Source organism: Sturnus vulgaris, chromosome 2 (genome assembly GCF_052056855.1).
Source record: "Sturnus vulgaris isolate bStuVul1 chromosome 2, bStuVul1.hap1, whole genome shotgun sequence".
Classification (NCBI taxonomy): domain Eukaryota; kingdom Metazoa; phylum Chordata; class Aves; order Passeriformes; family Sturnidae; genus Sturnus; species Sturnus vulgaris.
Window position 1 is genome coordinate 49,722,877 of NC_142244.1, and position 12,104 is coordinate 49,734,980.

At 40.0% G+C, this 12,104-nt stretch overlaps 1 protein-coding gene across 2 annotated transcripts in view; it reads left to right on the forward strand.

The window, feature by feature from the left end:
* Nucleotides 1–865: 865 nt before the first annotated feature.
* NUP58 (nucleoporin 58) overlaps nucleotides 866–12,104 on the forward strand; it is a 36,062-nt gene continuing 24,823 nt past the window's right edge. The window contains exons 1-6 of one of the 2 annotated variants that reach the window (XM_014879690.2): nucleotides 866–1,161; nucleotides 4,861–5,000; nucleotides 6,323–6,361; nucleotides 7,796–7,948; nucleotides 8,967–9,101; nucleotides 9,579–9,689. In XM_014879690.2, the coding sequence (XP_014735176.1) occupies nucleotides 1,052–1,161; nucleotides 4,861–5,000; nucleotides 6,323–6,361; nucleotides 7,796–7,948; nucleotides 8,967–9,101; nucleotides 9,579–9,689 (688 nt within the window). In that variant the 5' untranslated portion in view covers nucleotides 866–1,051. The remainder of the gene's footprint in view (nucleotides 1,162–4,860; nucleotides 5,001–6,322; nucleotides 6,362–7,795; nucleotides 7,949–8,966; nucleotides 9,102–9,578; nucleotides 9,690–12,104) is intronic. The other variant, XM_014879691.2, reaches the window with a different exon arrangement.

The window sequence follows — 12,104 nt, forward strand, 5'->3', positions numbered from 1 at the left end:
AACTTACAGATGGAAAGTAACAGAAGAAAATATTAGTTCTAGAAAACGTTGCTACTAATCAACACAGACTGTTGCTCAGCCAAGGCAGTGTTAAATTCTTGAACCTAGAAAAAAAGAACAAAGACTTAATAGAATTATGAATGGTTTCTTTTTCTTTATATAGCAAAAGAGGCGTACATATTAAAAAAGGACATAGAGTAGGTGTTTTGGTATAAGTTTGTACATTCTGAGTGGGAAAAAAGAAGAGAGTGATGTGATTGGGAACTTAGGATAAAAAGAGGGCTGTGTCCCCCAACAATTTTAGAGACCCCATGGGAAATGCCCCACAGCCTCTCCCTTTATTCGAATGAAGTTACAGGACTCCTCTGTCTCCTTTTTGGATGTAAACTTCTGGCATCTTTGATTAATCTCCCTAACAACGGAATGACAGTAGGTGTATTGGAAAAGAGCCATTCCTTGGTTACCCAGGCCTCTGCTTCAGTCTGTGAGTCTTGCAGATGCAGATATTCTCAAAAGATGGCTCTTTTTTTGTGTCTGGAGGTGCCTAGTAGCCTCCACGTGCTTAAGCGGGGCCACTTGGAGCCAGTTGCCCAACATCATGTCCAGGCAGCTTTTAAAAATCATTAACGATAGACACCCCGCCACCAGCTACTTGGGCAACCTGGTAAGTGCTCGGTCCCTCTAGCAACGTTTCCTGACGTTGCGATGGCACTCTCATATTTCAGTCCGTGCCGTGCTCTAGTCGCCCTGCTGGCGCACAGCTTGGACGCGACCATCGCGGAGGCCTCTCCCGGCCCAGCTCCCGCGCGTCGCTGTCGCTTTAAGGGCGGCCGGGCCGTCCCGTGGTGCACCGCGGCCGGCGCGCGGAGGGGAGCGTGGCCGGCGTCCGTCCGCGCGCTCGGTGCCGCCGCTCGCTTCGCAGGTGGTGGCGGGCGCCATGCGGGGCTGAGGGGCCGCGACCTCTACACCGTCCCGCTCGCCCACCCACCCGGCCCTCGCCGCCGGCTCCCAGCCCCACTCTCCGGCTGTTCCCGCCGCTCTCGTCGCCGCCATGTCTGCGGGCTTCTCCTTCGGCGCGGGCACCCTGGGCTCCACCGCGACCGCCGGGGCAGGAGGAGGAGGAGCAGTCGGGGGCTTTTCCTTCGGAACCGCCACGCCGAGGTAACGCGGCGCCCCCACTCCTGTCGGTTCGGCCATGCCGGCACCCCCCGCGGCCTTAGGCTGCCGCGCGGGCCCGGGCCCGGGCCCAGCCTGAGCCAGGGCCCCCGTGGTGCGGAGAGCTGGGGCGGCCCGTGCGTGTGGGAGTGAGCGAGTCACTGCCCCGGGCTCGGGTCTCGGCGCCTCGCCCGCTCCCGAAGGGGCCCGGGGCTCCGGCAGTCCCGGCCGCAGGGCCCTCGGTGCGCGGGCGAAATGACCGCACCATGTCTACCCCGGCCTCCCTTGCCTCGTCTTCTTCCTAGCCTGCGCCTTTAGCAGAGACGCAGGGAGCGATCTGTTCAGCAGCAATTAATTAAGGGAGTCGCTTTTCTTAGCGTGCTTTGGTTTGGCTTTGGATGCCTCCCTTTACGGTTCACCCTGCGCTCTGACCGCATGTGAATCAGATGTGTATCCAGGTTTCGCAAAAGTCAGCCCGCGTTTGTGTCCGCGGCGTGGAGCGCGTTGATTGATGCCAGTGGTGTTCTGTATATGGTTTAGAAGTTAAATTCGATCTAATCCTTTCTAATAAAAATAGCCTTGTGTTTGGTGTATAGTATCTTGGAGTAAAAGGACAACTTTGTTCGTGTGATGTACAGCAGGCTCTGTACTCCAAGCGTTATGGTTTAGGTTTATCAGAATAACTGCTAAGTCTTTCTTGTTGGTGTCTTTTTTCCCCCGTTTTCTGTCTCTTTGCACACAACTGGTCTAGTGGAGCCTGTTTATTCTGACCTGCTTGCTCTTGTATCTCTGTTGAAGATCAAGGCTGTTGTGGGACTTTGTGTCAGAGACTCCCAAACGCGATCAGAATTGAACTCTGTAGGCTAAACTAAATGGATAGGGGCGGCTATTCAGGGGACCTTCGCTTAAGGTGATACATTTGGAAATTTAGAAACGTCAGGAAACAGCATTGTGAGATGGAGAGAGCAGAACGTCTGGATCTGATGGACATCCATTTAATTCTTGGATTAAATGGCGGTATTGCTTCTTTGGGAGCCCATAGGAGAGGGAATAAGATTTCTGAGTTCGTTGTAATAATGTGTAAATGTTGTGGTTGTGACAGATTGATGACTTTCTTGTGTTATTTCTGCTTGGTTTTGGCGGGGGGAGATTGTTTGGAGGTTTTGGGGGGCTTTTTGGTCTTTTGGGTGGGTTTTTTTGTTTGTTTGCTTAGGTTTTTTTTAACTTCTAAGGTAAAACTTAGGTAGACTTAATAAAGTTTTTGCTCTTTTGCTTCATGCCTTCTTAATGTAGGTTTTCTGTCGTTCAAACGAGCAAGTTAAAGTATTTGTTAATTCAAAACCATTCTTGTTAATTCAAGAATTTGTTAATTCAAAACCATAAATGTACTGAAATGAGGGAAACTTTTGTTGAGCTGCACTTTTGAAAACTGCCTGTTGAACTTAAAACATTTTTGTTTGGTTGGAGTTTTTGTGTTCTTATCTGGCTTTTTTATCTCTTAAAATTAATAGGTGCTAAGTAATAGCATTATGGTACTCTGTATTTTTTTTATTTATTTATTTTTATAAGCAGGACCAGTCTTCATGGCTGTTGGTCAAGGAATATCATAGAGGAAGGGGCCTTCTTACTGCTTCTTGAGCATCCCTGTGAGATAATTTGCTTGAGAACATGTTTAAGACTGTAAGAAACTGTTCTTCTTAGCTGGGTCTAAGATGATTGTCTGGTCCAAGCTTAAATGTTAGGTGACTACAGATTATATTCTGGTGGCTGAAAGACTCTGTGACATACCAACCTGTCTAATTCCCGCTTTGCACCAGGAGCCTTTCAGATACTTGGACTCTTTTTTTAGTTGGTGTTCTCTTATCACATGCTTTAGCCAGGTGCAGTGCTTCATTCTAGAATTCGAGTTCAGACCTGAGCTCCTCTTCCTTCCATCCGTGTCCTTCTGGCCCATGCTTTCTCCTGCTGGTGAGAATGTTGCTATTACTTGGTTCCTACATTTTGGATTCTTTCTACCTTGAAAAAAGTCTGCTTCATTTTATTTGTGTTGATTTGGTGGTTTTTTGTCCTCCTGTAGTGCTGAATATCACAGTTCGTACCTTAGCTTTCTTCTATGGGAGTGCTGTAACCCAAAACATTTTCACAGAAGAATCGTCTGCTGGAAAAAAGATGAGACGCATAAGCTCTTGACTAGTGAGGGAAGCGCCATGTTGTATGTTTAAATTTATAAGTAGTTAGGTCATGATGCTGCAGTTTGGTATGTAGAAATTTTGGGAGTAAAGACAGCTGAAAGGCACTGGATGCTGTGGGACAGTTAGTGAGTCTGTACTTCTAAACTTCTTGGCCACTCTGCTTCCCGAATTACTGCCTAAAAAATAACTCGCACCTAGTTCTGAACTTGTAACCAACTGGGCTTGCTATGATCAGTTTTATTGATAGTTTGAAAAGTTCTCATTCAAGAGCTAATTTTACCTTTTTTGTAAGGATTTCTTTTTGTGTCTGACTTGTTAATTTAGGAGCTGGCCTTATACAAAAAGAGAGAGGAGATAAGGGAGCAATGAGAGAATACTGAACATCTGAAGGATTAAACTCTTCTTGAAGTCTCAATTTAATTTTGTTTCAGCGTCGCTTTTTTTTTAAAAACACATTTACTTAAGTGAAATGTGTTTGTGAAAACTGAACCTTGTTTATAAAGAGGTTCACAACCAGGACCAGGAACTTACTACAAATTATTCATTTGATAAATTATTCATCTGATCTTTCATCAGTTAAGAACAAAATTTTTAAAACCATAAACTCATCTGGGTGCTAGTGTCTGCAATTTCATTGGCTGGAGATAGCACAGAATACAGGAGAATACAATAAAATCATGGTTAATTGTAAAGCTTCTCTCTATTTGACATGAAATCTCTAAAATGTGTAGTTACATGAAAGAAATATTAAAACCTTCATTTTCCCAGTGATGACCGATCTGATCCTCTCGTCTTTCTCTTCCCCTTCATCTGTAAAAGTACATCTGGAAGTTGTTTTTCTGTAACTTTCTGACAGTTAGACAAGGTAAACTTTCTGACAGTCAAAAAAATAGAGTAGGCATGCGGTTGGAACCTGTGCAAAGGGATAGCATTTTGGTTAGAAAATTAATTAATGCTTCAGTGTGTTTTGATAGTGAGATAGGGTGAAGCTGTAATATTGATGTGAATGGTTTTGTGTCTCTGCTTATCACTTAAGAATGAAAGAAAGCAACACTAGCTGAGGTTTCTGGTCAGCGATAACTGGACTTGTAACCTGCTTTGAAAAGATCTTCATCAGATTTGTTATAATCTTTATGCTTCTCTAGTGTTCTCTCATTTCAGTAGAATGGTGAGAACAATTAGGCAGAATGAATGAGATGATCTAATGGAGAAAAGTGTAAACTTCCAAGTGGTTAATAAGATTTGTCAGCTCAGCAGTGGCTGTACAAATGCTGGAGTTAGTGTCAGGGAAGCAACGGGAGTTACGGAACTGTGAGAGCAAAGGGGGAAATGAGCTCCCTCTTTCTGTTCAGTGCCAGTGAGCTTGGACTCTGTGCTGCCCAGCTGGGTTTTTTGTGATAAATGATGTTTGTGGGAAATTGAATGATGGTATTGGAAAGAAATTGAAATAAGGGGGGGCGGAGTGTTTTCATTTTGAAATAGAATTACTGCTAATAGTCTTATTTTGTAATAGCTCAACAGGAGGACTTAATTTTGGAACTCTCGGCTCTTCCACTGCTACAGCAACTACATCAGCTCCATCATTGGGCTTTGGGAGTGGACTTTTTGGATCAAAATCAACCACTGGCTTTACACTAGGAAGCACCAGTACAGGTAGAAAATAATTCTTGTACTGCAGGTTTTGAATTCAGCAGTGAAGATATAATTTATATGTACTCAATAAAACTGGGTCATACAAAAATACTTACTCTTCTACAGTTGTTCTGTAGCTCAAATATTACTTACAGAATTTTATAATACTGCTTCATTGAGTAGTTTAGAAGATCATTCATTGAGAATTAAGCAGTACCAGTGCAGCAGAAACACAACTGCAATTACCAGAAAGCTTCCTAGTATGTGTAAATTGCTCTGTAGTTTGAATCCTGATGTATTTTAGAAATCTTAACTCTTCATCCAGGGTGCTCAAACTTGACTTAAGGTTGAGATATATTTAGATTTTAAAAGTATTTTAAAATTGTGAGGTTGTTCGCATTTTTAGTGCAATATTTGTAATTCTAGAGTAGTGAGCATTTCTCAGTTTATTGATTGGGGATATTTGATGCAATACACCTGAAGGAATTGAACATTTTCTTAGGTCTCTAATTCAGCCTATGAACTCAGTTTCTTATAGGAGTAATGGAGTACAAAAGAATAAAACTTTTCTGGTAGAGTGTTTTGGTTTTTTCAGCCATCAAGCAGACATAAAAATAATTTTTACTTTTCTGCAATATTACTAGATAAAATGGTCTATTTCTTCTTGTATGCTTATATGAGTAGATGGGGAAAGTTCTAAGGACCAAGCTACTAAAAATAAAATCAGCAATAGACTGAAAGCTTGTGTTACTGTCGTTGGCTGCACTGGGGTGGTTTTATTTCAGTGATTCTTTTGATAATCTAATCAGATGTTTTTTTAAAATATGAGATGGCCTAACACTGTGTCCAGAATAGTCTCTAAATTGCCAATGAGGCAGAAACTCTAAACCAAGTCAGAGGATTTTACAAGGACTTTAGACTCTATAATCCTCTTCATTATGCTGTAAATCTGTTGGATTCCATGCTGATGTTTTGTACTACCATGTGACTGAAAATAATACATTATAGAATTACTAGTTTTCATCTTTTTACCTTACTTCATTTGAAATTTCAGATAATATACTGCTATGTTAACATTAGCTTCACTGTTAGCAGCTTCTTCTGAAGATAAGTTTTGCTTTTTGAAGTTAGTTGTGCTTCCTTTCTGCTCTGGTGTTTACCAATGCTGTTTTCTGTGTTAATGTTTTATTTTTCAATACACTACAGAAAAGAGAAACTTGTATAATAGTTGTCTCATAATGTTGCATTATTTCAGGATTTTGTTTCATGTTTTTTACTGTCACAGCTTCTCTGTGGCTTTCTATTATTGTTCTTACCCTGTTTATTTATTCTCATTCTTAAAGCAGGAACAGCAACAACTATTGCTACAGGACTGACATTAGGTAAGGACCTAATTTGGATTTTAGTGTTACACAGACAAAAGACCTCAAGAGCTAGATCTTTCTTGTAATTTATAGAGCTAGTGATCAGATGTGAGCTTTTTCCCCATTACTAATTGCTGTTTGCTTTGCAGCTCAAATGTTAAGGCTGTAAATCAGAATGGAGCCCTGAAGTTCTAGGCACTGTTACTTGTTAAAGGATTATTTGATTCTTGTACAACAGTGACAGTCAAAAGTTGAACTTCGTATTTATGTTCCCCTAATGAGTTTCATCCTTCAGCAGGGGGAGGGGTGATATGTTATCAAAGAATTATTCATACAGAATTTCTTGATCTAGTGAACATGTCTGGTATGTAATTATCTCTTTTAGAAGAATAAAGAAGATTGAACTGGGAACAGACTTAGAGAATATCTTTTTCTGATCAATCTGTTGTGACTGTTTTGCAGTTGCCGTTAGAAATACAGGAGTATGTGGGTTGTTGTTGGCTTGGTTTTGATTTTTTTCCTTTTAAACAGCAGCTGAAGTCTGAGGAGTAACCGAGTTTGAGTATCACAAGTGTTAGGGGTGGAAGTGCTACAAGGTACAGTCAAAGAACTTAGGACTTCTTGACTGCAAAGAATTGCAGTCAAAGAACTTAGGAAGCCGTACTATGGACAAATAATAGGAAAAATAGTATTGAATAAAGAAGCAAATCAAAGGGGCAGAAGGGAGGAGCAGAAGAGACTGTGTGACACATAACCATACGTGAAAGTCAATACTATGCAGATGTCCATTAGTTCTTTTCACTAGCTGGATGAAATTGTCTTCCAAAACAGCAGTTACTGAGAAGATACAGTGTGTGTTTGCTGTTGTGCTTTGTGTATGTATGTGCACACTCCTTTACTTTGGAATGGGGATTCTAGAATGTGAAATGTGTTCTTATCATGAAAACAGCAGGAAATAGAAATTATTTGTTTTACTTAAAAAATGTTTAAAAGCAGACTTTGAGGGAGTAACATCTAAACATATTTTTCTTGCTTACATATTGAAAGGATATGTGCATTCATTTTGGTGTGCGCATCTAATTGAGAGTTTGTAGTCTGTATTTTGAGCAGCATTGTTTATAGCTCCATTTACCAATGTTTGTGACATCTACTAGATGATTTTGGTGGAAGTTGGGATTTTTTAATACAGTTTTAAGATTGGTAGTAGATACAACTGTCGGTCCAGAATCAAAGTCCACTGGATCCCTAGGAATTCTGGAGCAAAAATGCAATTGATTTAAACCACTGAAATTCATTTGAAAGGTCTGTTGGGAATATTTTACTTGATACAAGTGATCTTTTGTGCTATGTCACTCATGATGGTTAAATGAGATGCAGAAGAGGTGAGGAATTAAACTTTCATTCTCAAACAGAATGTTCCAAGAGTGATAATTGGTTTTGCATTTCTTCTAGGCACACCTGCCACCACATCAGCAGCTACCACAGGCTTTAGTTTAGGTTTCAACAAACCTGCAGGTTCAGCCACGCCGTTTGCTTTACCTGTTACTTCTACCTCAGCGGGTGGCTTGTCATTATCATCTACTCTTACATCAACTCCTGCAACAGGTAGGAAAATGTCTGGGGGTTTGGGGCTATTTTTTGCTTGTTAACAATAAAACTTGATTGTATAACAGTTCTAGATCTGTTTTTCTACTATTTGCATAATCTTGTGGTACATGAATAAAAGGGTTCGTTGGACTTCTCAAGTTCTAAATTTGGGTACCCTAACACACTAGAATTATGGTTAGAGAAGCCAGTGATATTGACAACATATAATCCATGTCATTAGAAGTGTAGCAAGAGCCGATTTGTCACGTACAATTTTTTCTTGTTAACCTCACTGAAGATTGAAAACTTCCTACTTGTGCAGCTGCAAAGTTTGGAAAATGTTTACCTATTGCAGATGGCCTGAAATGGTTAACTAGCAATGGAAATAATCTTTTTAAACGTTTTAAATTACTTCGTATATTGTCATATACCTGCCATCATATTTAACTCAGCTGAACTGCACCATGCACGATGGTAATTGAGACACTTCTGAACTTTCGAGGTCTGCATTTGAGCTCAGCACTGTGCCCTCTGTTTACTGTTGTTTTATGCGTGTGGTGTTTCTCTACTCAGTTCTTCCCTTTATTACTAAAAGTTGGGATGCTTAATTCCAGAAGGCAGCTGAAATCACCATGGAAATATTATTGTATCATGTATCTTGTGTAAATATTTTAATGTTAAACATAAAACGTTAAAATTTCAGCATGTTTAATATAAAAATCAGTATCACTTACTAGTTCAATTATGCTGTAAAATAAATTCTGTGTTAGGTTCTAGAATCTAGTGTAGTGTTCTGGGGGACTGCCAAAATTTTTGTATGGTTGCAGGTAAATATGGACTAATTAGAGTTGAGGTTGTGAAGCAAAATGACATATAATTCAAAAAGGCTATGGCTATGTGTGAAAACTGCAGGAAATAAAAGCACTTATTATCCAATTATGATAAAGATGCTGTTCAGACCTTTCAGTTATTTCTGATTGTCTATGGATGTATTTGAAGGCAGTGTCTGCATGAAGCTGGTTTCCTTTCTCTGCAGGAACTACTGGCTTCACATTAAATTTGGGTGGCACAACTGCTCCGACTACAACTGCTTCCACAGGCCTTTCCTTAGGGGGAGCCTTAGCAGGCTTAGGAGGTTCACTCTTCCAGAATACAAGCACAGCAGCAACAGGTGAAAGTTACTTTAGTTTTTTCCTCCTGTCTTAAAACAATTGCATTTAATGTGGGATTATAATGTAAGATTTCATTTATACAAAGTAAGAACATTTTGGAAGTGGAGTTTTTAACAGTGTTACAATTAAGAGCAGTGTTGCTATCTGTGGACAATAAAAATGAAACTGAAATAATTGGCTCTTATTCTAAAATTCATTTTTATTTAACACTTTTTAAAAAATCAAAATATAATAAAATCTTTCATTCCCATAATTGGCTCAAGGAAGTTGACCATATATGGAGAGAGGGCAATGATACATAACTGTCTGTGGAGAAATAGAAAGCTTATTTTTGGTGAGTTTTAGTCTGAACAAAATATTTCACTGCTAGTGTTGTCATTTCACAGCTTCCTTTTTCAGCTCTAGAGGAAGAGTTTATGCTGTGTTGTAGTCTTGATAACTGCAAAATGCGGAAATGCTGTTTGGATTTCTTGTAGGACTTGGGCAGAATGCTTTGGGTTTGTCACTGGGGACAACTGCAACTCCTTCAACTACTGCCAGTGAAGGTCTTGGTGGCATTGATTTTAGTAGTTCTTCAGACAAAAAGAGTAAGTTTTTTATTTTAAATCGAGAGAATTATCAGAACACTGCAGCAAAGACTATTTTATTGTGTTAGGAGTGTGGAAGTGAACTTGACAACTTTAACTTCTTACCTCTTTGAAAGGCATTTCAGTTGATTTCATTCTTAGATATTGTGCTTGTACGGAAGAACAAGATTGTGTTTGCAAATGCAATGTAATGCTAATTACTTAATTAAAAAATAAGTATAAGCTTGAGAACCAGGATATGAATCCTTGAGCTTTTTGGGAGTGAAGACTCACGGCTGCTTGCTGAGATGCCATTGCAGGTTTCTGCACTATGTCAGGTTGTCACTAGAGGGGGCAGCAGAGCTATGTTTAAGTCATGTGTGTTGCAAGTTACCAAGAGCATTGGTTTGAGACTGCTGTTACCCAGCTGTAACAGATCTTAAACTTTTTTCCTTTTGAACGCCTGCATTACTTAAGTGTCCTAATTTTGGATGTTACTCTTCAAAGCTGTTTCTGGTGCTGTGGCTGTGTCGTTCCATATGATATGTTCTGTCTGAGTGTTAAAACCAGTTATAAAAACTTTACTTTTGTGGTAGCTTTAAAGTATTTAAGTAAGAGAATATTGAGCATTGACATATGAATGCTTGTTAATTTGCCTTGCTTTTACTGGGGAGTCTGGTAATTTAATCACTTGATTTCTTTCAGGACTGAAATTTTGAATTTGGTATGCCAGTAGATAAAAGAGAAGTAAATATATTAAGCTCTATGAAACTGGTTTTAGAAAATAGCATAATTTGTGGAGAGTTCTTACTTGTGAAAGAGAGGACATATTGACTGTCAAAACTGGAGTGTCCTGCCTCTGCATGATGTTGATTTTTAATTTTTTTTTAAATTTATTACTGAAACTTGGGGTAATGAAAAGGCTCTGACACTTTGGGAATTTCCATTACTATAGTATTAGGATATCACTTTCATTACATACAAGTATCATAAAATAATCACCAGAGAACCACAGAATCAAAATCGACTTTGGTAGTAGTGTTGTTTTGTTCACCTCTTATGGTGGAAACTTAAATGAGTAACCTGAATTCTCCTGTATGTTGTATAGTGGAATTGGGTGAGTTGGACTGTTGCTGTCAGGATGAGCAGAGGTTCCTTAGCTAAGCAGTGGGAAATGTCATAGGAGACTTGTTGTTGAGGTTTTAATTCAGAAGTGTTTCTGTTAATGGCGAGTGCCGGCTTAAGCAGCCCTGATAAATAGCCCTACCTGTGTGCTGCTGCTTAATTTTGTCAGTTCAGTTGTTTTTACTGCTATGTGAGGAACTGCATTAAGGTTTGAGAGTGGTGGTTCCATGGTTTTGAGTTTTATTTCCCTTTTCCTCATGAAGAAAAAGGAGGTGATATGGCTATGAAAGAAAGTGCCCTAGGAATCCCAGGACAGATAGCGACTAGTCTGTGTTCTCTCCTCTGGAACTGGTTATGAAAGTTTTTGCTTCTGACCATTTAGTATTGCTTTAAAATACGGCTGCAGGGAATAAAAACCTGTTCTAATACATATTTTCTTCTTGTATTGCTAAGAGAATGTTAAAAAATGTAAAATCTGAAGCACTCGCCTAGAAAGTAGCAAAGTCTGATGTCAAATTTGTATCTTTTAAGTACTGTTGTGATGTACAGCAACAACTTCAACAAAAAAAAAACCTGGCTGGAGCGCAAAAGCAAAGTGTGCATCACTTTCTGCCTATTTTTTAGATTGTCAGCAGACAAAGAAGTCCTAAATTCTAGTGTTTGTCCCTCATGCTTTTTTCCCCCTAATTTTGTGTAGATTTTTTTCCTCCTGTTAGCAGGGAAGGCATAGGGAATCGTTGTGAGTGCAGTCTGTCTGAAGTACTGGGTGACAGTCTGCCAACAGTTTAAGTAGATGTTGCTTCTAAAAGTAGTAGCTTCTGCTGGCAAGAGCACTGACTTGTGCAGCTTCAGATGTCTGTGGTACTAGCATTAGCTGTGCAGCTGCTTTCTGCCTTTGTGGCACTGACAGGATGTGAATTGGATTCAGCTAAAGAAAGTGAAGCCTGTTTCTTGGGCTGAGTGAGTTCTCTTCCTAGCAGACTGCTGTGGGATGGAATGGAATTACTTCCACAGCTATGCTAGAAATAGTTGTGCCCTGTGTTATGCATTATGCTGTTTTCAGCTCTGTTCTGTCACTGAGGCATTTGGCATCTTGATCCACAGATGTGTAATTTAGAGTGTATAGGTGGCAGGTAAGGAGGAACATTTTCAGTTCTGTAAAATCTCATTCATTTCTGGACGTAATGCAATAGCAGAATTCTTTGATGAAGCTCAGTGGGCGAATGTTCATTGCCTTTGTATCTGAGAGGAGACTGCCATTGCTGAATTTAAACACTTGAATGTACAGGTCGAAGTGAGTTGAGGTTGCCT